The 27,609-nt window shown below is 41.7% G+C and overlaps 1 protein-coding gene across 1 annotated transcript in view; it reads left to right on the top strand.

Moving 5' to 3' along the window:
• The window catches only part of atrnl1b (attractin-like 1b), a 52,979-nt gene extending 29,177 nt beyond the window's left edge, over nt 1-23,802 (top strand). Inside the window, exons 22-29 of the mRNA XM_062413889.1 lie at nt 1,120-1,214; nt 1,372-1,450; nt 3,311-3,468; nt 7,005-7,066; nt 10,603-10,681; nt 16,754-16,861; nt 21,230-21,344; nt 21,815-23,802. Of these exons, the coding sequence (XP_062269873.1) occupies nt 1,120-1,214; nt 1,372-1,450; nt 3,311-3,468; nt 7,005-7,066; nt 10,603-10,681; nt 16,754-16,861; nt 21,230-21,344; nt 21,815-21,939 (821 nt within the window). The 3' untranslated portion in view covers nt 21,940-23,802. The remainder of the gene's footprint in view (nt 1-1,119; nt 1,215-1,371; nt 1,451-3,310; nt 3,469-7,004; nt 7,067-10,602; nt 10,682-16,753; nt 16,862-21,229; nt 21,345-21,814) is intronic.
• Nucleotides 23,803-27,609: the final 3,807 nt, after the last annotated feature.

The raw sequence follows: 27,609 nt of genomic DNA on the forward strand, positions 1-27,609 counted from the left end.
CGAGGAGACGGAGGAGTAAAAACTCTCCACTTGTCTTCTCACTCACTCGAATCACCCGCCTACTCATTCATTCATTTAGGAAGTTGACTAAATGGCAGTTTCACTTGTCAAGTAACAGAAAAAAATTATATCAATGCGAGCAACTTAACAAAAAGCTGCATAATGAAAAGAGGAAGAAAAACATACATTAAGTCTGCCCCCCCCCGGTGCAGAGCTGGTCGCACATCTGCTCCTGTATTCCTGTGTAGACTGTACATGCCGGTTTTTGTGCTGTGTGTGTTTATTTTGCATGATGATGCCGTGTCCTTCACGGTGCTGTGGTACTTAGTGATTCGTTATCTGCGTTTCAACACTCTGCTACTGACAACACAGCCCCTGCCAAGGTTTTGTCCCCTTTTTTTGAAATGCCACAGCCTGACATCGGGCTCGACGAGCGAAAGACGGGCAAACCAAAAGCCCGCAGCTTGTTTTAACCTCTGTGCTTCACTGGGACTTCTTCTTGAGCTCTGTCACACAGGACTGTAAACACAATGCTCTCACACCATCCGAAAGGCCGCTGACCACGGATTAACATGCAGCACCCATTGTGACATTATCACATTTCCTCCCTGTGTGAAGTATCCGGCCTCTCACTGTAACTGTTTGAGCTTTGAACATATAATACAGAATGCATTAAAGATGTTTATATATATTTTGAATCTAAATATTAATTGATTATAGATTATTCATTTACATTGTGGGAACTTATGAATGTCATTGTGACAATCTACCATTAATTAACAATGAAATACCTAATTAATCTTGTAGGTAATTATTTCAAGCTCTCTGTCATGGTCAGGTATTCGTACTTGTCGTCTGCTTGATGAGAAAATTGTACCCCCCCCGATCCCAGTCACTGGATTTGATTACAGACATTTTCATTTCACTTGACGGGCTGTTGCTGTGAAGTTTCTCTTGCTCACACATTTGTATTTGTATCTCATCACTTCGGGCTCTAGGAGTGTATGCTCGGCTTGTGGACACGCCCTCAGAAAGTTGCGTCTCCTTCTTGTGTGAGATCTGCTCTCTGATAATAGGAGAAAGATACAACATCTTTTCCTGTCTGATTTATCTAAATAGACAATCTCCTGATCGACTACCAGTTCACCTTCAGTCTCATCCAAGAAGATGACAATCACTACACCGCCATTAACTTCATGGCCTCACCTGAGCAGGTAACAATTTTCACAATCAAAGTTCTTTGTTCGGTAACAGAAGCAGCAACATCTTAAATTGCCCTTCTTGTTTGAAGACGTGAGGCGAGTGCAGCACTCTGTCAAATCTGCTGCTGCGTTTAAAGTTGAAGGTGTTTTTCTTGTTCTTCATCTACAGGCAAACAAGAACTTGGACATGTCCATTAATGCATCCAACAACTTCAACCTCAATATCACCTGGTCGGTGGGATCAACAGGTACTTTCACCCAATTTTACAATTCTAAATAGAGTATTGTAGAAATTTCTTGCTCTGTTTTTCTCCTCCAGACAGATTTCATTTATTGATTCCACTCACAGTAAAGCAATTTTAGTAGTTGTAGTTAAATAAGTTCACGGATTTAACCTTTAACGCTAAACAAGACATTCTCTACCTAATTCATTTATTAGATCAAATAAACAAAGATTTTATTCTACACCTAAAAATTACTTAAGTCACAAATGCTTTTTGGGGATTGAAATCATAAGGCGTCAAATTTTTTAACTTGAGCTAATCGTCTCAAGACTGAAGTCACTTTTGGGACAATTGCACCAAAATACCCAGAAAGGTCACCGAGTAGGGATTCACACCCACAACTCCACAGCATAATATTCCATTTCCACATAAAATCAAATGCTAGTAATTTAGCCCAAGCAGCTTCAGAAAGTCATTCTCATCCAGGCTGGTTTATTTGCATAGACCAGTCAGACATTAGACTGATTAGATATACTGTCCATATCTATTGTCATCTTTCTTCCACAATAATATTGAAGATACTGATAAAAGCCATTCAGGCAAAATTTGCTTTAGCTCCTTCTTTGTTTTGTGTTATTTAAAATCGTCATTAAGTCCATAGGTATAACGCAGCGTCTCTTGGTAGTGAGTCCTGTGTCACTGTTGAGTGGATATTATAGGTCCCCAGAGAACAGACACCCAAGGACACTGCAGTGGTCCAGTGCCACTGTTTATCACGTCCCCTCCCTTCCCTCTCAAGTCATCTGCCACTTTCTCCATCCCCCCCCAACCACACACAGACTTTTTCCAACCACTAAAACACTCTAAACTCTTCTGTGCCTCTCCGTCACCTCAACCTTTGCGGCGCACCGTCATTAATATTTGAAGCCGGGTCCCCTTTAAAGATATTGTGTCTCAGAAGGAACGGGAGCCTCTTCACAATTGACGAGAGCGTGCGGCGCCTTTGGGTGGGTGGGGGGGGGATGGAGGGTGATTTCAATTAAGATAAACACGCTCACATAGCCACACTCAAGCTGTCATTTTCACTTCTTTTGTTTCCGAGTTGTGGGTTGGAATGTCAATGTTGAGGACTCACTGACACGAGGAAGAATAAGAAATGACTCGAAACATCGAGGAAAATAAACTTTTTTTAAATTTACCCGGAAAATAAATAGATTAATCTTATTATGGTTTTTAGGGATTGAATTTTAACAAGACACTCTTAAAGTTTCCTCCTAAATTTGACCATGTAGTATTTATTTCAGTGAAAATATCTTTTATTATCTTAAAATCTTGTTATCTAATGTCCCAGATGTTACACATTTTATCTACCAACTTTTAACTGCACTCATGGAAAGGGACTTGTGGCAAACAGCTCGTCTTTGCAGCTTTTGCTCTTAAAGCCATCTGCCTTCTGTCCCGAATGATAAATTCTCGGTTTCAAATAAACTAATGCACTAGCTGTTAGTGTGTTATATGGATTCAAGTGATGACTAAGTGCCAGTGTGACTCACTCGTGACCCCCAGGCGGCAGCATTTCAGTTCCTCTCTCAAGCTGTGCCTTTCACAAATGTGCCCATTTAACATTAGAACATGGATGTCGTGTGTAATTATATAATATAGCTCCACCGTTTCAGGTCAACTAAAAAAACATGTCTAATGCACATCAGACTTAATAATAACTGGCCATGAGAGCTTCCCTGTGGTGTCAACTGGCTTGATCAACCCCTTAATGGATTCGTAATAATACGTTGCAGCCGATCCGGTGTGATTTCTGCTCAGAATGTGCGGTAGGTGAGCTCAATGAGCAGTGTGCTGAACACGTGGACTCTTTTGCCTCAACAGCCGGAACCATTTCTGGAGAAGAGGTGCCCATCGTGTCCAAAACCAACATCAAGGAATACAGAGACAGCTTCTCCTGTGAGAAGTTCACCTTCAGAAGCAACCCAAACATCACCTTCTATGTCTATGTCAGTAACTTCTCATGGCCCATCAAGATCCAGGTAAGGACTGTGCCTCCGACCTTCAACCGACTCGTATGGAGCCGATAACACTGTCTCATGTGGTATCACCGACTTCTCACTGCATGTACAGTCTTCAAAACAGATCCCATTTTATAAACTAGAGGGATATTCTTTATCTCCATATTGCATTTACATATATTGAGGTCAGACACATGTTTTTAAAGTAGAAAAACAATTCCCGGACTCGCCCATTCATTCAAATTTGCTCCATAACCTAAAGGGCTCTTTCCCGACCCACACAGCCACCCTTCCATCAAGTTTAAATTAAAATCAGTTCAGTAGTTTTTGTGTAATCCTGCTAACAGACAGAGAAAACGGCGATGGAAAACTAAACTCCTTGGTGTCTGTAACAATGGGTCCCAGTTCTACACATAAAGAGAGCGGGAGCAGCCATCTTTGCAGATGCAGAGCTCTGTTGTTGCTCAGGGTGATTTCAAGTGCACTTTATTCTAATTACAGGTTTAATGACCGATGGTTAGCACAGAGAGGTGCACAGCTGTTTTTTAGCAGGCGGAAGCAAAGCACCGTTTAACCTTTTCTAGTCCCGCTGAAAGGAGGAAATCAAGGTTTTGATGTGGGGGGGAGGGAATTATAACACGGTGAGAAATAAATGCCATATGCTGTTTTAGATTTGCAGGAAAACAATTAATCTGTTGTCAGGAAAACCCTCGGTAAGGCAATAAAAACAAATGGGGCTTTAGGACACACAGCGCTAATGTCGGTGACTGCAACAAAATGACAGACTCAACGTGCAGGGATTTCAAAACAAAATCACGTAGGTAATGGGAGGAGAGCAGGCTGCTCTGTGTCAGAGCTGTGACTTTGACAAAGCAAATTTAGTCTGTGCCCATCTCCTCTTCCCGTATGCAGACAGATTGATAAACGGCGATAACTGGCCGCAAATTAAGTAAACATCACTTTAGTTTATATTAATTCCAAAGGGTAAATAATAATTAATTTCTCAAATATGTGTTTGAAACGTTGATTGGTTCTTTAACTTCTGGATACATTCAGCTCCAGTCACTGTCCCTGTCTAGTAATATAAGGTATATTAAATGTGAACAGTTGCACTAAGTTTTATATATCATGTTTAATAATTAAAGTAATTTTAGTTGTTAGTTGCAGCTCCCCAAATACTGTTACTTCTTAAAACAACTTATAATTATATTTATATTGCCAATTCAAGTTCTCTGTTAAAGAAAATAAAAAAACGATCCCTCAGCCTGTGGTGCCTACAACATTTCTAAAACTCCTGGTCTCAGCATAAAGCAAAAAGCTTTTATTGAGAAATTTGATAGATGCAGTTAAAATTTCTAATAACATCACAAAATAGCCTTTTTGCTAATTAGCCCGCTCCCACATATTGATTTTCACATTTGTTCCGTCCCTTCCTTTCACGTGGTAGATGCTCGGACCGTGTTGGGCTGATAGTGTCTGTGGGGTCAGTCCATCTATGGAGGTGGCCTGGTAATAGTTTTCTATTAGATTACCTAGCCAGCAGTCTGTTATTTATTATGGAGCAGCCTGAGCTGTTAGAGCAAACAGCTCCTGTAACGGGATCAGGTCTCCACATGTTTGTCTTTATGATGCAGGGGCGAGAGCATAGACACAGATGAGATAAGGGCAGAATTCGAGGCCGCACCTGTGAACCTTTTTATATTAAATGTCCGAGAGCTTAAAATGGATAACTGTGACATCATCACCTATCAGGATAATTGTTATCCAAGAGACTGGCTCCATGTGATAAAAGTCCACATGTAATAGAAGAACGTTCTCAACTGATGGGATCGATGAATAGAAGTCAAATTAACCCCAGATATATTGCTTTGACCTCATCTTATGTGAAAAGCAGGGGGTGCCGGCACTAAATAGAATGCTCCCACATGTTAAAAAGGAGCGAAACATCTGTGTGGTGTCTTCTTTGAGTCGTGTTAGCCATGTCAGCGAGCATTTCTTCTCAGATCAGTGATTCCAAATCTTTACAAAAAGTCTAACATGGGTTTGTGAAGGTGATGAAGTTGCTAACAAGGACAAGTCCAGTGACGACTCAATCCTGCTACATAGCTTAAAAGATATAATATGTAGAAATGTTCATTCTTCATTCTAGACTCATGTATTTTATTTTGTTGACTTGTCTACTTGCATTATCCAAAGTGTTTTCAACAATGTTCAAAACCCAGAACAGGACCTTTCTTTTTAATTCCGTCATATCTGCTCACCAGTTTTAGATTTTCTGCCACTGTTTGGATTGGTCACTCGTTATGCAGGATTATTATACCTCATCCTTCAACCTGATTTTCTCCCGAGTCGCGTGATTTTCATCAGCAGTGGTGCAGAAGATAAAAGCTCTTAACAATCCCGGCGCTATTCCATGGGTGTTTGGTAACTGTTTTGACTGAGAGACCCCTAGAGGACAACATACTCTAGCTTATCACTTACATATGATGAATGTATTCAAAAGAGGAAAATCTTATTGCATAAATAAATCATGACCTCTGCCGTTGTTTCAGCGCGACATCGGCTGAATCTTTCCTCTTATAAAAAGTTGTGCCTCATCATCGTTCTACGCCCCAAACACGATGAAAACAATCCTCCCTTCAGAAAGCACAGTTTGTACCCAGCTACCCTTTGTGGTATCAATCAGAGGAGACTGAACACTGCAGCGGATGACGTTGTGTTTGTGCGTCTGAATGCTCTCGGGGCTTAATGCCTTCAAAGCACCCACAGTAGATAATGACGTGTCACTATGATGAGGCCCATCAGATATGATTTAGCTGCCAGGAGTGTGTGTAATAGCTCATTTAATGAAAGTAAAATATATTTCTCAGTGCACCAGATTTACGCCATACGTTTTTTTGCAGCTAAGTTTATTTGAAGCTCAGTGGTAGTGTATAGTTTAATATGTCCTGCAATTATACCGGATTGGGATTCTCTCTCTGTAGTTACTGTTTGTTTTTACTTTTTAACTAGAGCTATACACAAGAACTTAATTAAAATCTACAGGAATCAATTACTGCTTATTCATCTGTCTTTGGATTAGAATAAAATGAACTGGGTCAGCCTTTAATTCTCACGAAAACTATCCAGATCTTTTTCAAACTTATTAAAAATCAATTCTCATTTTGTATAGTTTTCAAACCGAAGACTTTCTGCTGTTTGTTTTTTTTTACACCGGCAGAAGCTCTAATGGAAGATCCTCCTGATAATCTTGTCGTGACCTTTCATTAAGTGCACTTGGCTCTTCTAGCAGACCTGACCTGTCCACACCATATCACGTTAACCCCATCATAATGTCACTGGTCAACTGGGAGAGCTCAGTTATTACATGAGGCACAAATATCCAAGGATGAACATTGGGCTGTAAATATATAGATGGAAAACCATCGGTTCCCCAAAGTGAAGCTGCAGTTAAGTTGTTTAATCCCTCCTCCTCCACGTTAGTGGATGGGACCAAACTAAAAAGTCACCATTGTAGTTTTTTAATATGACGTCCCTCTCTCCTTCTTCTCTAATAGATCGCCTTCTCCCAACACAACAGTATCATGGACCTGGTCCAGTTCTTTGTGACATTTTTCAGGTAAGTCCATAAAACATTTATACAACTGAGAAATACACAGTCCAGAATTTGATCCCCCTCCCTCTTCATTCTCCGCTTGTCTCTCTGGGCTTATTGAGTTACTTGAGCCTGCTGGACCAGTTCTGCTAACCAGAGTCCATGTAAATGCTTCTTGTCTCTTCAAGGTAGTGATTTCCCTTCTTTTTTTTTTTACAGCTGCGAATGAACTGCCAGTAGCCATTTATTAGGTGCATATTGCTCTACAAGAAGCATCTAAAGAGAAGGCGTGGGCGAGCGAAAGTATGACGGCTCTTAATGATTTTTCATCCTCTGAGCAGCGATGGAAATCTTTCTCTCATTCAAACGTTTAAAATTAGTCAATTAAGCTGTCTGAAAAGCACAGCGGAGTCAGAGTAAATTTAGAGGATGCAAGTATAATTGAAAGACGTATGTTTAAGTTAGATGTTGGCACACTTGAATGGATTAATTGAAGCCAACCTCTCTGAAAGGTTCGGCTTGACAATGCCTGCAATTCTGTTGTATAAGCATGTTTTAATCATATCAGAGTGCCGGTGTTAAATTGGCTTATTCTCCATGTTTTAACTGCTCCCATTCAAAATAAATAACCATTAAAAAGACGCAGTAGGTGAGAAATGAACAATCTGGCATCATGATCATTTCTACAGTTCCATAATCCACATTGCTATTCTTGCAACAAGCCATAAAATAATGAAGAATGTGCTTTTAGTTGCATGAGTATCACACTATGAAGCTGGTTGTGCTTAGATTTGGAAACGAGACACGAGAACAAATCACTTGTGGATCTTTTTTCATTTTTTTTACTTCTCCACCGTGAATTGTTTTTAATCATTAAGCCGATGTCAGTTTGAGAGACAATAGTGTTTTCCTACACACCCTGACATAAGCCACGGTGCTGTGTGTGCCTGTGTATCTGTGTGGGTTCATCTCATTTCAAGGTGTGCTGCCCGGAGTAGCTGATGGACTCACATTATCTGCGTAGGTGTCAGGGGAAGGAATTGAAGACAGTCTTTGCCCGAGGCACCTGCCCATCATTGCCCAGTCCACAATAACTTTCCCCGCAAAGCTGTCACACACTCAGTTATCGTCTGCCTGCATCTGATCAAATTACCGTTGAACAGCCCAAATCAGGAATTCTTGCAGGGGAAGGGGAGCGAGACAGAGGTTATTTTTTTTTACTAAAATGTGGGAACCATTTTTTGTGAGGTCACACCGCAGACATAGGGCGACATATTTGATTGAGAGACACCAAAAGTTTTTCTTCTGGATACGACTTCTAGTTGTTTGTCCTTCTGAGAATTTATTTGATTTCAATTGATTGAATTCTGATACTTTCTAAATTCAAGGGACATGAATCCCATCTTTCTCTTTAGCCTTTTCCATTTATGTGCTTCATTAGCATTCACTGTATCTTTCGGCTTCTTTTGTTTTTTCCCCGTTGTCGTGCTGGTTATACAAATTTGGAGTCCGGAGTCTTTGTCTGTTGTCCTTGTCGTCCGGTTCTCACTGACCCATAAACTCAGGAAAAAGGGCCCTGATGCATTCACAAGCAGTTGTGTGTCAACGTGTGTGTGTTGGTGCGTGTGGGAGGTTTGAGGAGGGACGAACCTGCAGGAAACATAATCAGCCTGACGACAAAATGTCAAATCACCCCACAGGGTTTCGAGACCTTCTTGTGCGAGAGATAGAGGGAGAAGAAATGACGCCACGATTGAGAACCAGCTCGTTTTCTTTTGTCTGTTTATTCAAACAGTGGTTCACCTTTTCTTTCTTTTTTTTTTTACACGTTTTCAGACACCAAATATTTTTCCTCTTTTCCCACGTCGCTTCACATTAATGTGCACGGGCTGCTTGAAGTTGTAATGTAGTTAGATTATGATTATTGGGTTGCATTATAAACCCCATGGTCTAATTTATATTAGTTTACAAAATCTGTGTTTATCAAAACTGTGTGTGTTTCATGGCGATGAATTCACACAGTTTATGCAGGTAGATTTTTACAGAGCGTCTTTTGGAACGTTGCTTTATTCTGAGCAGTCTGTGGAAAGCAGTTAAAGATGTTATGATCGTCTTTCCACGGTGATAACTTCCACCAACTGTTCCTCGATCTAACGAAGCTCATATTTGTATTAACCTATAGAGAACCTGAGCTTCTGTTTGTAAATGTTTATTTTTGTCCTTCAACACCCTTGGGAGCGAGAAGTTGTATTATTGTGTAAATATTCACCGCAGGAGAAGAAGCAGCAGCAAAGGACATTTAAGCTCCAAACATCAGTCTGGGGATTTTTCACTTCTGTGCCCACCCTCACCCCCCCCCCCCCCCCCCCCCCCCCTATTCCTAAAATAATGAAATTCTGCTTCTGACGATGCTTTTATCCCTACGTCCCCTTTTAGGGTTCTTTAGAACTTGTCACCTCTTTGCTTCAATCATACGTTCACAAGAAGCTGCGTTTCCTAAGTGTTATCACGTTCCTCTCGGGCCTTATCGCCTTCTCCAAAGATCCCAGTGAATGGATCAATCAGGTGCGGCAGGCGAAAGCTGAAAGGCTACTCCGGTTTAAAATATCAAACAAGTGGGGCCATGAAATCAGAGCTAGTCACACGTCTCTGGTGAAATGTCGATCTTGGAGCAGTCTCCCCCTTTTAGTGCATGGCCCGTCCCAGAAGACAAGGGCTCACTGGTCAGGTTACAGTGTGTGTTTCACATCCTTGTAGGAGTGTTCCTGAGCACAGGAACAGAGTCATCCTCCCCTGTGACACAGCAAGGAATGATTAATTAAAAGGAAATGATAAAGGAAACTGTTTTATTTTTTAGCTTACAACATTTTATTAAAGGTTTTTCTTTTAAAATTAGAGGTTTTTCATGATTTTGTAAACTGTCTGCAACTATTTGACCTTTCATCTTTTTTTCTTGCTATTTTTCTTTGCTCATAATGCATTAAAATGAAACTGGCTTGATATACTACGGATGCCGTAAGCTTTCTTGATCAGGATTTAATTAAATGTCGTATGAAATAGCTGCCATTTTAAATCACTTGTTCAAGTTCCACATGTTGCTCTGACAAGCTCTTAAAAAAATGGTCGGAATGCCTCTTTAGCACATCAAAATCTTCACAGTCTCATCCGTCACCAGGATAATGAAGTGGAAGCTCTCGATCAGTCATAGTTTTCTGTCCCAGCGCCGCTCGGGCTTTGCTGGATTTCCTTTGACTAATGATTGTACTGTTGGGTTATTAATTGAGGTAATCGGCCAAAACTATTCCGTCTTCTGAGAAAGGAATGTGGAAATGCTTCATGTCATCTCCCCTGTTTTGTCGTATCTTTAAAGTTAGTTGTTATTTTACTATATTCAAGAAGCGGGGAAATACACAAAAATGAAAACATTGATTTTAATAAAATGGCTTCTCAACACCAGACCCATGTGGAAACAATCCAACTGCTTTTATTTTGACAAACGTGTACTCTTTTTCCTGCAGGAGAATTTATCATGTTATTTTGTCTCCCATCTTTCATTCCAGTTGCTTTCTGTCGCTCCTCCTGGTGGCAGCGGTCGTGTGGAAGATCAAACAGACCTGCTGGGCGTCACGACGGAGAGAAGTAAGTCCCTCGAATATCTGACGCTCACACGTGAGATACTGTGCAAGAATTAATTATTAATTCACCAATTACCTCTTTGGAGAAAGTGTCTCTTTCCGAAAACATGAGGACTTATCATCCCCAATCCATTGTTTTTTTTAACATTTCATTCAAAGAATACACTTGGGAATTTGATTTGATTAAGGGGAAAAGCTCATATTGATGAGAGCAGAGTTTTACAGAAAAGGTACTTTTCTGCTGTCTCACTCTTTAAGTTTATTCTTTAAAACCATCATCTGGATCAGGTTGTTGGAAAACATCAGCTAAAAAATAGCAAGTAGGTCATCTGGTCACTCCCATATGAACATCGTTATTTCTTAGATGTTTTAGAGAGGGTTTGTGTCTGCTAATGGAAAACACACGCCAGACGTATGAAGAGTTGGGACTTGGTGATTTATTCAATCAGCAAATGCAGGAGTGAATATTGTTGAAAGTAAAGATGATAATACAGATGAATTGTGGGATTTAATTAAGTGGACTCGGAGGAGATGGGTAGACGGAAGCAAGGAGAGATACCGTGAATGACTTGGGAAGGGGGGGGGGTGTAGAGAGAAACATTAGTATTCAGTGATGGTGTGAAAGATGGGGCTGAGAAAAGACGAGGATGAAAAGGGGTGAATGATGAGATGATTGGCATTAGAAATTAAAGAAGAGGGTGAGAAAGAGGCCGTGCAGGAAATTGAGGATGGGAGAGAACGTATTCAAATTCCAACGACTGCCCTCAGCCCAGACTGCTCAGGCTGGTTGCTGGGTTCTGTGAGAGCTGCCCGTCATTCTCCTCCACCGCGCGGTGAAGCCTCCATTCTGCATGATACCTCAGAGCGGAAGGTTTCATTCGTGCACATCCAGCCTCGTGCCCTGCAGTTTACTCATAAAGCACTCCAGAAATGTATTCTCCCTTTGGGGATGACATTGATAATCATTGGATGGGAATTTTTATATCCTCTAATTGATATATGAAAATAAACAAGAATGATGGGTACCACGACTTCGACTGGCGCCTATCTAAAGAATTAAAGTCAATAAACATGAATGCAGACAGATGGGCTCCTGTCATTAGAATTCTGCTCACTTTTTTTGGTGTCCGCTCTTGGCTTTCCTGTCGTCTGTTTGTCTCTGTTCTTCTCACGGAAATAAATAAATAGTCAAATGAAACCCCCATCTCGTATTTTCAGGTGAAGGAAAAAAAAGTTCCCTTATTTTAGAAGATGTGAAAGCTTTGTTTTCTGGTCAATTCCTCTATGAATTATTCACTCAATCAATACTTAATATATACAAAAGGGTCCAGAAGCTAAAAGGCTTGTATTTTCATTATATTTTAATTTGTATTCAGCTTAAGTGATGATAAATTATCAACATTTATTTATTTCTCATTGAACCCTGTTTATCATAGGTTTCTCTACCCACCCTCTTCATTTATTTTTTAATATTCTCATACAATAGATGCATTTTTTAACCATTTTGTTTAATTTTATTTCCTGTTTTATTTCCTGTTTTATTTCCTGTGGCATTTCCAGGTGCCCTACTTAAGAGGAAACGTCATAAAGAGAAGCTGTGTGTTTGTAACCTTTTCCTGAAAGCTCTCACCAGCCTCCGGGGTGTTTTTCTGCACTATTGTGGGCGCCCCTGCTTGGCAAGTAGTTTTTCTGGGGAATGTTCATGGCTGAACTAGTAACAATCTACTCGTTTAGTAATAAACAAACCAGTAAGATGTTTGGTTACTACTGCTCCTCTGATCAGAGTGAATGGCTGTTTATAGGGTATATTTAGGCTTTGAAGTACAAGCAAAATCACAGTTAAATGAGAAACTGTGAAACTTCTTTTAATATAGACGATCACTACTAAACATTTCCTCTTCCATAAAAGAGGCAATTTCTTCAGTGTCCATGTTGTTCTCTCTTCGGCTACATTTTTTTAAAGTCCAGATATTTAATATAATGTCTTTATAATATGATCAGGTGCTCAGGCCCGAGGGCGTTCATCTCAAACATCAACAATCCAACTCACAAGCTCCCATGTGACGGAAGGGCATGGAATGAATGAGTCTTAATGAAATACTGATCCAAACAAGTTCCATATAGATACTGATGGCGTTAAAAAAAATTGATTGGCTTTTATTGGTGTGAAATCTTTGTTATTACTTTTGGGTTGTCTTATATTCAAAAAGAGATGTTTTAGTATAAGCTGTTCTCTCCAGATAATTTAACGTGATCTAACACATCCGACATTAGTGTGCACACGTGGTCAATTTGTCATTGTATATGATTCCTTGACATTTCTGGTATTGATTTGATAGGAGGCTTATCTTTCCCCACACCAATGCACTAATTGGATAAGAGCTTTTCTTATTGGTTGGTGGTTGAAAGGACACGGTTCCAGAGGTGCGGCTGCTGTGTTTGACTCATTTTAGCCGAGAACAGGTGATGATACTTTGATCCAGAGTGGCGGCTGCAGCCTCCGTGGCTGTAAATGCCACGGAGGAAGTCGAGGTCTGACCTCTGTGAAATACCTGTGGGGGTAGCGGGAGGGAGGGGGCGCTGACATTTCACATGACGGCAACACAGATGTTTTACACACAAACACGTGGGTGTGTCTAATGCTCTCTTTTTTTTTATCTCTCTCACACGCTCGTACAAACAGGCCCAGAGGCGCACATCGTACACACTGACCATTGTGTTGAGTGCTGATGTTTTACCGGCACTCTGAAAGCACTCAAAAGTGTTATTGAGCAACGGTTTTCACATAAAGCACGAACCCTCACCCTTTATCTGTTTATTGAAAGCTATCGTTAGCCCGTGGTGGTTGTACTGGGAATGACACTGGCTAACAGCGGTCACCAGTATCGGAAGTGGTGACTTAAACCTGCCGGCTGTGTGAGAGAAGGATAAAATGGTGATGGATGTAAAGGCTCTTCTGTGTCGTCCATAATGGAAAGTTAATGGCTCTATGGGGTAAAATATCACTTTGGTCCACACTGCGATGGTTACCCTTTATTCTGACATTCATGGTCCCCAGAGGGTAAATCGAACTGACTTCGGTGATCCTCTATCACATCGAGCATCATTCCTCGCCTAGAAAATAATTCAACACCCACTAGATCGATCACAATTCCAGACTCATGGCTCTCAGAGGATGTATCCTCATGAGTAACACACCCATTGGTTAAAAGGAGTAGTCCATGATGTATTTGTAATCCAATACACTTTGTTTTGTAAAAATACAGCGAATATCTCCTCAGGATTCGCAAGTTTACGAAATCCATTAATTGAACTCAACCGTTGTTTTGCAAATATATCATGTTTGTGCTTCTCGGGGCCGAGCTTCTGAACTCCCTTCTCTTTTAGGACGGCTTGAATTTCGACTTTGTTCAAATGTTTTCAACGACTAAAAAAGAAAAAGGAAAGCACCACTCACCTCGTATTTCTCACATGTCCCTCTTCAGACTTGACGTAGTCTCACACCGCGCTCGTTCCTCCTAAAAGCCCAATCAGCCGTCATTGATCGCTGTAATAAGATTATCCTTCTCTTAAGCCCCTGGTCACCTTGATTGTCCCTTGTTCATTTCAAACTTTGGACTCTAATAGTTTCCACCAAAGCTACAGATAAAGGAGCGTCGCTGTGATTAGGGGTTCATATCAGGTTGTAGTTTACCCTTGGAAGCTGTCTCGCTAATGAGTAGAGCAGAATTATGGAAATCCGACAAGGTAACTTTAATGAATATTTTATTTTAAAATGTACTCGTATTAATAATATGTATGAGTCAAATCTTTTGGCGAGTTCTGGGTGTTACAGCTAAAGACAGAACGACTCGACCGTACCGACCTCATCAACATTTAATACCTGCTACCTTTCCATGTCGCCTTTAAAAGACACAATTTTACTTTTCATTTTCTTACATCTGGATCTATTTCTATTCTGCGGGACCGCGCCTTGAGGTGCAGCCAGTGATCTTTGAAAAGGACAAAGTGACCGGCTTAGGTGTGGAGTTTGCTCGGAGGCAGGAGGACACCTTCCTTTTTATAAAATCCAATGACGGGAGCAAAATGGCGTATTCAAAAGAACAGATAATTCACGCGCTCACTTGCCAAATTAATCAAGTTGCAAAGCAATACACGGCATGCCCGGCCTTATCACAACGGTGAAAGGCTCCAGCTTGTATTCTCGACAAAATCAGTCTGTCATTGTGGAAACGTTAATTGGTTTTACAGAGTTCACTCTTTCCTTTTGTCGTTAACTTAGTATTCATTTCTAGAATCTCTCTGGTATTATACTGGCTCTTTTGATGAGTGTATTCCCAGAACATTTTAGATGCATGTGGAGGACACGCAGCAAACTACTAGAATTCACCGGGTGTGCTTCATGCTCCCTCCTTATGCTTTGTTGCTTTAAATGAATTCTGCAGCATGATAAATAACTTTACTGCAGTCTGACATTTAGGATGTATGTTGTTGGATTTTAAGCTTTTTTGTCCTGAAAACTGTAATAAACCTCGAGCTCTTTTATTTTTTTATTTTTAAAGCAACCCCGCCAGGCCCTCCATTCTGCTTTTATCTTTTCGTAAAGGGCAGAATTCTTCATTTTGACCTATAGTGGCCCAGCAGCTTAAATCCATAGGTCTGGTGCTGCTGGTTTTGATGTTTAATAGTAGAGATGTACAACAATCTGATACCGGCCTTCAGATTTAAAGTTTAAAAATCGGAGCTGTGAAAAGAAAAATCAATCCAGTGAGATCAATCTCAATTTCTCCTTTGGCTGGTGGTTTTTCTTTCTCCCGCAGGGAACGATTCAAACAGAGTGACGCCTTCATAAAACATGAACTTTCCTCTGAATTCATTCCCCATCAATGAGTCCCATAGTTGGAAATGCTTCAGAATCCGCTCACACAGAACCTGCAAAAGCACTGAATATTTAAAGATTATTTTCTTATTATTGTTACATATGTCCCTTGGTAAGTCTAAGCATGGAATAGTTTTTATGTTCCCACACCATGTTTATGCCACTTCAGAGATGTGGGGAGGAAGGGCAGGAGAGCCCATCGAGGCCCATCACCACAACGGCTTGATGCGCTTAGTAATCTCAAGTGCAATTAGATCTTAATGCAGCACACTTAAGCTCATCACAAATCCAATACCAATCAGTGATGTCCTTGTCGCTAAAATGGCGGCGTGCTCAGATATTGATCACGCGGCTTGTTGCTGATGAAAGTGTGGCACAAGTTGTTTTACAATATTGATCGGTGGAGAATACGTGGGAAGCTGTTTTCTGCAGAGATGGTGTCACTCCCGGGTAGTGACCTCGCCCCAGCCTTCATGTGCACGATCTCCAAGAGGCCGTTTTCTCTGTGATAAAGAAAAGTGATCTATGTGGAAATGATAATAAATCACGTGGCTGTTTAGTTGTCGTGAGTTTAATTTGTTGAATTTGATTCCAGTAAAATCTATAATCTCAACTGGAAACCCTCAAATAATGTTGGGCCTCAATGTTGGGCACCAAATATGTCCAACTCCTCAGGGTATGGACGTTTTGTGTGTGTGTGCTTTCAATGTTTCCTCGACAATATCTGTTATTGATTTTGAGCTTCACGCTGTAGTAGCCCTGGGCCCATTTGTGCCTGAACACAGTTTTTTTCAATCATCCAATCTTTCTCACTCTTAATCCCCTTGAAGGGTTTAATAGAATGTTTCATTATTTCATTATAGACATATCCTGCACATCATGCATCATTGTTAGAATATTGATTACTGATGCATCAATGGCTACATACATGTTAATACCTTTACTTATTATTGTGAGATGTTATTTTTGAGATCAATTGGATTAAATGTTTAACACATGTATACTGATATGTAAATGATTCTTCATTTCTTAGGTGCTGTAATTCAAAATGTGTACTTTGGGTTGTATGTTACAAAGATCACTGATGTTTACTATATTTACATGTATATATTGCATTAGAGCACATTTCCCAGCTTCCTTTCCACAGTAATCTGTCATGTAATCGGACGCATTTGTCATCTGTGTTTGATATTCCAGCAACTGATGAGGGAGCGTCAGCAGATGGCCAGTCGTCCATTTGCCTCAGTCGCTGTGGCGCTGGATGCCAGAGGAGAACAAACAGAAGTGCTGCAGCCGGTGGTTGATGTGAGTCCTGCACGTGCAATAAACACACACACACACACACACACACACATATATAGATGATCAAGTTAATGCCGATACAATAAATGCAGTGAATGTATCTTAAACATCATCTCTCCTTGCTGGTACGTAAACATGTTATTAATGTTATAATGTCCCTTTACCAAATCTGACCGCCATAGCACCGATACATTTATCCACGTAACCCTCCTCATGTCGACTTCGCTCTGGCATCGGATACTCGCTCACAGAACGTGATATAGTTTTGCAGTGCTCAATAATTAGACCTCATTGTGCTGTGCTCACGCTCTCTACTCACAATATGTCAGCCCTTTATCCACTGCGCACATCAGGAGAAATCTCTCTCGGTCCATTCTTCCCATGTCCGTCTCCTTTTCATATGAATTGTCCTCCGCAAATCACAGCTGCAGACTTGCTGACAGTTTTCAAGCGATGTTGAGAAAATAAGCTTTCATGTGAGATATTGTCATGAAACCAAGCTTTTAAAGATTTGAACAGATTTTTGAAAGATCTTTATGATTGTTTCAATCTTACAGCAAAAAAAAGATGATCACTTGTGGAACGTTGTTTTTTTTGCTGTTTTATGTCCTACATGTATATTTTACCTAATTTACCCTTTTTTGTTACTTACTGGGAGTATAACTTTGATTTCTCAAACCTTGCATTCTGCATATTTTGTGACGTCCTGTTGCTGCCTCCCATATAAACAGTGTTAGGAAGATGCCTGGCAATAAGCACAGTCTGGGGCTCAATGCCTCAGGTATAAAAGCCTAGTTTAAAGCAATGTGGAGAGCTCCATCCTCGGGAGTGATTCCTCAGCCAGCTATGTGTCACCTGCTGTTAAGAGAAATATTATCACTGTGGCAACCAACAAGGAGGCACTACATTAGCTATTAGCGTAGCGCTGAGTGGGACTCAACGTGCATTATGGTATTTTCAAAGGGCAATGTACAGGGAGAAAAACAATGCTTCTTAGATCTCTGAGTGCACTTCACAGATCTATTAAAGCGGTGATGTATAATCAGAATCTGAGTGGCGCCGGAAAACGCTGCTTTATCTAATCGAGTAAATTCTTCATTGCTGTGGGGACGCGTGTCCACGTGTTCTATGGTTTGATCCCCTCCGGGCACAAAAAGGTGCACTAAGGTAGATACGTGGCAGCGCTGGCGAGTCCTGCAGTGAAAAACCGTCCCAAGCTGTTTTGGAAACGATAACCGGAGAAAGACACATTTCCAGCCTCCTGTTTCTCGACCCTTTCAAGATGCAGAGTGAACCGTTGAGTGCTTGAGTTTCTCTTAGATGTCCGTGCAGCTTTTAAAGGAAGTAAACAATGCAAGTGTGGCCGCAGCAAATACCTGAGAGCGTTGTTGTTTTTGGAAGCCATTTACACGCCTGTGTCCAACATTAGTTTCACACCTATTTGTATTCAGAATGCTTTTTCAGTAGCTGCTTCTGTCTCACAACATTAGGTACATTGTTCATTCAGTATAAACAAGCAGCTCTCCTGCCTTATTGTAGTCTGAATGTATTTCTAAACAAATTCTATTATGACTGGCTTCACGCTAAAAGGCAGCAGAAATATAATTCACCAAGAGGCTTATATTTATTTGTTGCTTTGTTAATGATTTGCCCAAAAAAATCCACATTTCCACGTCCTGTCATAGCTTTTTTTCAATATATTCTGAAAATCCCAATTTTTGAAGTGTGTAGATCCATATGTTGGACAACAAGCAGCTCCATCACATGCTCCATCACATTCCCTGGTGCCAGGCGGAGGTGAACCATATGATAGGAGCCTTAATTCTCCTTTATAAAGGTTAATTGGTCAGCATCTGGCAGCACTTAGCTGTTGGAAGTGTTCGTTGATGTCAAAGAGGACACTGGCGCCACGCTGGCATCACTGGTTTCCTATTAGCTCTGTTTATACTTTCAGGTTAGACCCACTCCTTCGCTCACAAAGATATCAGCAGGCACAACAGCTGCATGTCGTGTGTGTGTGTCAGTTCGGAAATCTGACGTAAAGAAAGAGTAGCACCACATTACCGCTCACACTCGTCCCAACACATGGAAACATTGAAGCCCTTCGTCGGCGGCTGTCCTGTCCGCGCTGATCTCACTGAATTACTTAGCACCAGCTCTCTGTCACCAACTCTTTGCAGACCCTCCAGCTGGTCTGAGGGGAAAACAAATTACCACAGCTTTTGAGCCAATTTCCTCCATTTTTATGTTGGTTGAAGCCCCCCCCCCCCCCCCCCCCCCCTCTCGAGTGATGGACATAGCTTTTACTGACCAAGATGACAGCAATTTTTTGGGCAGAGAGCCGCTCGGGCGCCAACACTGCACTGATGTCACAGCTGTCTCTATTCGCCGAGGCTGGCATTCAACATATGGAACCACTAACAGACAGCGAGTATGATGGATGACACCTGTCAGCAGGGGGGAAGCGAAAGCAGATATGTTGTTTGTGTGTGTGTGTGTGTGTGTTGATTGTCTTTGCATATTTATTTGCTTCGAAGGTTATGAATGACCATCACACGGTCTGTTTGATGAATGCAGGACGTGTAAGACGTCTATGTGGAAGTGGATTGAAACTAGCTCATGTTTTTTGTTTTCCTCTGTGTTGTGTTACTGCTGTCATCCCAGCCAGCGTGAAGAAAGAAGTTGCTTTAACTCTGCTTTTAGTGCTGCCTTTCACACAAACACAAAAGTGTTGTTTATGTTGTCGGGGGGGGGAGGAGGAGACGGCAACTGCAGCATTGATGTGACAGTAGTTTCATAGTTCTGTGCACTTCAAGAAAAAGCCGAGCAGACAACGTAACAAGGTCATCTGGTCGTGTAACTGAAAGTCACTGCATCTAGTCAACATTATTTTACAGCAGAAAAAACACAGTTCTCACCGGATCAGTGCGATCCTTGGTCTGAAGGTGGCGCTACAGGAGAAGTCGGAGGACTAAAGTCGGTCGGACCGCATTATCAAAGTCCAGCTGATAAAACACGCTCGACCAAGTCCAGAGTCGATCTCAGTTGTCACTCATGACATCTCACCCTGTTTTTATAGCATCAAATGTCTAATTATGTCGTCCATCTTTGTTTACCACATAGCCAACCCTTTACCATTCATGGTGACCTCCCATATTCCACAGTGACATGTTGCAGCTCCTGTTTTAAGAACCAGTTTTGTCCGGCTTGTTTGAGACAGCTGTAATGATTTTTACCCAATGAGTCATATCCCTGTTATTTACAGTGGAATCTGCCTAAGTTCAAATTCAGCAAAGGTTCAATCAGCTCCACTGCATGAGAGTAGCTCACATTCATTAGTAGAATCACTTGAATGGTCATGAAAGCTGGGTTCAGTGTGTCGGCTGCTGTGCTCATGTCTGTCTCTGCATCATGAGAGACTCCGGTCACATGCATGTGAATATTGTTTTCTAATCGTGCGGCATAATTGTTTTGAGTAACAACGCATGCAAAACAGCAACATGTACACTTTAATGTACTACATGACTATATATATTTTTAAAAAACAAGATTCCACTTACTTTTAAAGAGAGAGGAGCTGAAACCAGACAGAGGCTGAACAGAGGAGCTGCAGCAGTGGACAGTTTAAGGAAAGTTTCCTAAACATTGGTGCGTTTAAACATTTTCAAGAAATAACACAAATTAAAAATGATCAACCTGAATATGAGCAGAATTTCCAGTTGAACATATTAATACAAATGTCTTGTGTTTTAATGAAAGTGCTGCTGCGTCCCTGTTGTCTCCCATTCCACTGCCTCTTTCATCTCCATTCTAGATTCAGGCAGACACAAAGGAGTCACTTCTATTCAGACATGTTGTTATTCCCCATTTTCTCTCCCATCATCCAATCCATGCTGTGAAACCCTCGGCATTCATTACCAGGATGACATGTTGTTCACGCTTGAGACGAGCAGTTGTGGCCATTAACTCCGGTGGCGGGTCGTTGCCCCCGCACGTGGGTTTGTCTGACAGGGGGACGCGCTCAAGTGTTTTTGTTGTGTGACCAATCAAATCATCTGTCTCGGGAGGGAAAGCCTCACCGCGTCTCAAATGCAGCGACTTCAGCAGCGAATACTAGTGACCATGGTTCTGATTGATCCAAACGAAAAAAACAAAAAGGAATATCAACATCTCAAGGCTTTTCAAGTGTGACTGTGTGACACCACGTTGATTTAAAGCAGAGGTACGACAACCAGCAGGTCCTGGATTCTTACACATATCGTGCCATCATAAATCTGAATAAACAGATGGACATTCTTCTTTTCTCCCTTTGACTCTCTTCCGTACAGAAGTGGTAAAGACTTGTGTTTTTTTCTCTCTCCGTCTCTTCAGGGTCTCCCTAAACCTGTAGCCATGGAGCCGTGTTCAGGAGGGAAAGCCGCCGTGTTGACCGTCCTCATGCGTCTTCCGTTTGGACTGTCGGACTTACCTCCACCGGGACAGTCAGGTATCACTATCATCTGTTTCTCTTGTTATGGCTGAAATGTTTAATTCCTAAGTATAAATTTGAATTCCTCGGAATGTCCTCTTTCCCGAGTTGTGAAGTAATCGAGCCGAAATTCTGAACAGTTTCGAATAGAAGCGACTGTTTAAAGCTGATTGTAAAATTTGTAAATTATTTATCTGCAACTTTCCGTCTTCTTGACTCTTTTTCCACTTTATCGCACAGTCAAGCAATAAAAAAAAGAATTGAAATGCAATGTCTCGATTCTAATTTGAATGACTTGAACTTTAATAATTCAGTGTTATGAAAATAGTGTTTTTTTATGATTCCTTTCAAAGCAAAGAGATTTAAACGGTTATAGATTCTCTGTAGCCATATGGTGAAACATGTACCTACGTTGTCCGTTTGTGTTTTCCTAACACACAAAACAATACTTTCATATAAGTTTCTTGTTTTCTTCTCCTCCTCTTCAGGAATCATCGTTGCCAGTGCGCTCATAGACATTTCCCAGCAGAAGCCCTCAGACTTTAAGGACAAGTGCCAGGCTCTAAAGAACAGAAAAGCTCTTCCCCCCACACACCAAGGCACCTGCGTTTGAGACTCGACTCACCAATCCAGCGGCTCCCTTTCTTACGCCGCCTGAGGTCACGTTTCTCCAAATCCTCAACGGTTCCTGCCGCTCTGGAAACCTTTCCCGGAGACAAGAGACGGCCACATGTAGAAGATCTCATCCAGCTGCTACCACTGAAGTTCAACTCGTCTCCTTTCTTTTCGCTCTACTCTGCATATTACAGCCTCATAAATCCTTCTCCAACCGGTGTGACGGCCTCCTCTGGCTGCTGGGCTCTGACTCCTCTCCTCGTCTCGGCACCATCGCAGACAGCTTCACCGGGGGGGGGGGGAAGGGGGGTCTGCACCTTGTGACGCCTCACTGTCCGTCTGCTCTGTCAAACTGATTTCCCTCACACTGCGTTGGAAATATAATCAGAGGGTTGGAAATGGTAGATTTCCAGATCATCCTGCCTATGAGGCTTTTTTCTTGTCTTTCCTTTTTTCTTGCTTGCCAACAAGTGGTATTCTACGGTGCTAAAGCATTTACTTTCTATGACGAGCCTGACTCTTAACTCTAAGTTTTTTGCTGTATTGACTGAATCCATTCTGCCTTTCTGTGGGGGGGAAACCTATGCGCTAGGACACGACTCCTTTTTCTAAAACCACACGACAGTGTTTCGACAACCAAGAGTATTCTGTCTCACCACGTTGCCGGCTCCCATCAGCGATCTCTCTTTAAGCATTTCCCCCGTGCGTACGGATCATCCAGCCAGCTGAAGCGAAAGTCTGTATTACCTGCGGAGGACGTGTTCAATTGCTGCGGAGACACGAGGCTGCAATCAACCCAGGGGCGGCGCGTGGGGGGGGAGGACCAATGGTCAAAGTCAGGTCATGGGAGACGCTATGGAAAGTTGGAGGTGACGAAGAAGAAGAACAAGTTTCATAACCCAGGACGACACTGAAGTTCTGGTACATTCTTTGCTGTAGTTTGTAATTGTGTAATTTGCTGTGCAACTCGGACGTGAGGCTCTTTCCGGACTCGCCTTTGGATTGATGTGGTGGTTCTGAGGCCGTTTGGTGGGGGGGGGGGGAGAAAGATGTCTAAGAGCGGGGACTTCACGCTCCTCTGGCTGTTTACTCGTTTTTCTAAGCTACGACTTTATTTCCACCTTTTGAGTACGAGGAGATGCGCTACCTTTTCTAATGCCTTGGCTTTCCATGAACTCCTCTGGAGGAGGCGGGGGTGGGGGGGGGGGGGGGGATTGAGGGGGCTTGTTGATCTGCAGAATTTTCGAAGTTGTCGATCATTTTGAGCCCCCCCTCCATCCCGAGCTGTACAGTGTCTTGTTGGAACAAACGTCAGAGTCTTTGTCACTTGAAGGTTTCGTGTGTTCGTCAGGTTTTTAATGACAGAATGGCAACAGATGATCTTTTATTTCAGGCCTTGTCCCCCCTGTTGCTATTATACCCATGATAAACTGTAAGTCTTTTGCTACACTTGTGGAAAACAAAAAAAATCGATATTTCTGTTGATATTTTGTTTTGATATTTAACAGATTCCTGTGTAATAGCGCATTTAACTCGATTTTATTCTTGACTTTAACCATGTGTTTTTAACGTCGCCTGTTATTTGTTTATAAAACGTCTTTGAGGACTCGATGGGCATTGTCTCGCTTTTTCGTTGTGGCTGTTTTTTTGATGCATTTCACGAGGAGCCAGCTAATGTGTTTTCCTTTTGTGTTTGTTTTTGTAATCCTATAACAGTGTCATTACACAGGAATCCGGGTCTCACTGTACCGTGAATAAAAAAAAAAGATGAGAAACTGCATATCAGTAATTCTTCAGTGTATTTTAAAGATGGACAAGATGCCAGAAAATAAAAAAATAAAAAGAACAGACCTGAAAATCATTTGTTCTGTCAAGTCTTCTCACACAAATCAAGTGTTCATGGGACAGGCTTTGATTTCTAAGATGCGGTTTCATATCTGTCCTCTGCTCCCGTGTGTCTGCTGCTTCCTCTGAAGCTCAACCATCCAGTTTGTAATTGGTGCCCACTGTTGAACTGTGTGTTTGTGTGTCACTGTGCATTTGAATGAGGATGCAAAGAGAAGGGATGCAGGCTGCCAAAGTGCTCCTCTACATAATCCTCACTTATACACAACATTATATTCATCAGCTGCCGGCGCTCTGTGGGAGAAAAGCCACTCGTGCCCTAAAGCGGCGCTCGCCGTGTCCGGCCCTGATGGTGACAGCAGCAAACCTGTGAAGGTCACATGTTTAGTGTTTTATTCTTTTTTAATAAAGACCATTTCTTCATAATCCACACGTCCCTTTCAGACCGGTTGTGTCACACTGACGATGAAAGGTGTGATTCAATCTGTGCTTGTGACCACAGTTTGTTATAAGTTGATCTCCACCTGCCCTGTGGGAACTTCCAGCAGACGTCAGACAGGAAGTGACGGGCGGTGCTGCTGCTGAGAAGAGACGCTGTGAGATGCTTTTAGAATTGGTACGTCACTTTTTGCCACGTGAGCCTGAACATTCCTACATAATGAGTAGATGGAACATTGCAAATAAAATCACTTGAGAGACACGAAGAAGGGTTTAAAGAACTGAATCTGTGTGTAAACAAAAACGTGTTTTGTAAGGTTTGTAATTACACAATATGAAAAATATAGATTTTGTGTTTGTGTAGCATTTCTTACTATTATTAACTAATTATTTCCACGTTGTGATGCATCTGCAACAGAGAAGACAGAGAGGTGCATTGTCAGAGCCACTTTTTTTCCAGCATTGTGTGAATTATGAAAGTTATTATATGATTATTTAAAGATTATGTTTTTCTTCTTCAGTGCATCAACGTCAGGTGGGTTTCCCCTCCTTGTTAAAAGCACGAGCTAATTCAGTTTCCTTCAAATTAATCAGATAAAGTCGGGTGGGTGGATGGGGGGGGGGGGACTTGACCTTGTCCTTTTTAGTGTAATTTGTCAGCAGGAAATTAATTAAATACGCAGGTGGCTCTACGTAAATAAATCTGCGTCACACACACACGATACAGTGAGTCTGATTTCAGAAGGAGGCCCAGTCTTAATCAGGTTGATGGTTCGTAACAGACGAGTGAATGGAGTAGATCTTTATTCCTCTTTGTCTCCTTAACGCACAGAGATGGAGGCTGATGTGTCACTTTCAGTCATAATAATTACAGGGGGATCAGAGGACGTATCTGCCAAAGCAGCCAGTATCACACTATTGGGTTGGATTCTATGCTGTAAATCAAACTGATCTTAAACAATATTCAAGTCATTGTGTTTGTGAGGCAAAGGATCAACAGGTGTTTTTTTCTCCAGATCCAGGTTCTTCAATCCTCTGTATAGGGAAATACAATAACAAATCAAACAACTCCCGTCCCACTAAATAACAATTTGGACAGTGGTTGCTTTTCTGTTTCAACAAAGATCCTCCTGAAAATAGAAACTCCCTTGGGTTAAAAACTTTAAAATCTTACACATTTAGCTTCACTGTCAAAACTGAATATTAAGCTGCAGAAATGACTTTACACTTAAATTCACAGTTCTCAAGGATCTGGCTTCTTCTGTTCTCTCGGTTTGATAAGTTAGATGATTTGTTTCCTAGCTTCGTTTTTTCTTTTACTTTTGGGCTTCTGCTGAATTCAATTAGACTTAATAGAGCCCTGAAGATCCTGTAGAAATTGACACTTATTACAGCTTCTGTGTGTTGAATCTAAAAAAATAAGTATTTCCTACATTCTCGCCCCCCGGCTCACACAGAAGAGTCCATTAGGCAGTAAAGTGAGCTGCAGCAGAGGAATACAAATATAGTCTAAATTTGTAATTTTTATCATGACACACATTTGTCGCCATTCTTTAATAACGTAAACCACATACAACTAAACTATGGTGGCCATAATATGTGTATTGTAATGAACCGGTATTGGACATGTGTTTTGGACTGAGTGAATATCTTTTCAGGCCTGGTCACCGTAACACGCCGGCAGCGTCGGGCAACACAACAAGTCGACGTCTCGCTCCTTCCACGTTGTGTTTGTTTGCCCGGGGACGTCTCACGATGCTGCTCCGGATGATTTTACAGATGTTTCGACATCTGCTGCTTATAAAATGATTTTTATGATCGCCCCGCCACATGAAAACGTGCCGGTACCTGGATTTCTCTTTTTGTGACTGAGCTAATTTTTTCTTTGACTGTTTGGTGAAAGCGCCTTTATGGTTTCATGATTCACAGAGCGGTGAGTGAGTGTCAGGAGTGTTGTGGCCTGGATGTGGTGTTGTGTTGTGTTGTGTTGTGTTGTGTTGTGTGTGTCGCCCACCACAAAGCTTATGATACAAAAATAACAGTAACAGCAGTTATTTCATATCCTTACGTTTCCTGTTCTGTGGATTAAGTGGCTGCAGTTTTAAAATGTATCTGTAGAACTCAGAGTTTTCTTTGTTAGCGTAAAAGTGTTCAATTAGTGATTAGACCGGGAACAAGAAGAGAGACTTAGAAAGTAAGTGGTCGGCAGTAATTTCTCTCTTGTGACGGAGTCGTTACTTTGAGAACAGCTGTCGTCCGACTCTCACTTTCACCCCCGGCCGCCCTTTGTGGAGACGGCGCTCTCCATGGTGCTGAACACGGCTTTCTGCTTATTATTAGTCCAAGACTCAAAGTTCCTTCATTTGTGAAAAATGTCGAAACCTCTTTTTCATCACAGGCTGAGCAGGTGAGTCATGGAACGGCGGGTCATTAACTTAATTAGAACATTTGAATCGACATTTCTAAGCATCTCAAGCTGAAGACTTAAGTTTGGTGTGTTTATGAATGAGGATAATAAAGGAAACTAGTGGATTTATCACAACAAACCTTACAAATTACAGTTCTACTTTGTTACTAGATCATATTTTGCAAATGGCAGATGTAGAAAATTAATGATATGAAGTAGCAACAATACGTTTACAAGTCTGACTACACGTCTTCGCTTCAAATTCTTCTGAAGTCCTCCGATGACTGCAGCCTCACAGTCTAGATGGTTTTCGGACCATTTAAGAGTCTGTGCACCGAAAGGTCAACTTCTCTCTGTTGTTCTTAATCCGTCCAGGGATTTAAAAAGTTCTCAGCACCGTCTGTGTTTACAGCTTATGGTGTTTTTTTTTTGCAATCAAGGCCGTGAATCATTATCTCTTATCGGTCGGCCCTTGCACCACTGTGGCGATGAAGTGAGGGGCCGGCGTCTCAAAGAAACCGATGTCACCGAGTGTTTACTGACATTTGGACACAACAAAAGAAACCGAAATAGAAGGAGAAAGTAATAAAGTGAAATTGCTGCTGCTCTCCTGGTTAATGGAAAAGTAGAAATCCAAGGAGGTGCTGAAACAACAGAGCCAGAGAGGTCAAGGTTTCAGTAATTAGACGAGGCCGCTGCCGGGCAGAGCCGCTGCGATTGCTCTGTTTTATCAGGATTCTCTTGTGTCGGTGAACACGTGGACCCGGGGTTTGTATTGTTGGTGGGAGGTGGAGTCTCGGAGCGATGTCTCCTGGTCCTCGGGGCTTAACAGCAGAGGGACACTAAACCTGTGGAGGTTTAATGACGACTAGTCTCGCCTCGCAGCCTCAGTCAACAACTCTTAAACTGTTCGATTGTAGCGTCTGTGAACGGACCGGCAGCTCGATCAGATACCACCGAGAGGTGTTGACTCCAACA

The sequence above is a fragment of the Platichthys flesus genome, chromosome 20 (assembly GCF_949316205.1).
Source record: "Platichthys flesus chromosome 20, fPlaFle2.1, whole genome shotgun sequence".
In the NCBI taxonomy this organism is placed as follows: Eukaryota; Metazoa; Chordata; class Actinopteri; order Pleuronectiformes; family Pleuronectidae; genus Platichthys; species Platichthys flesus.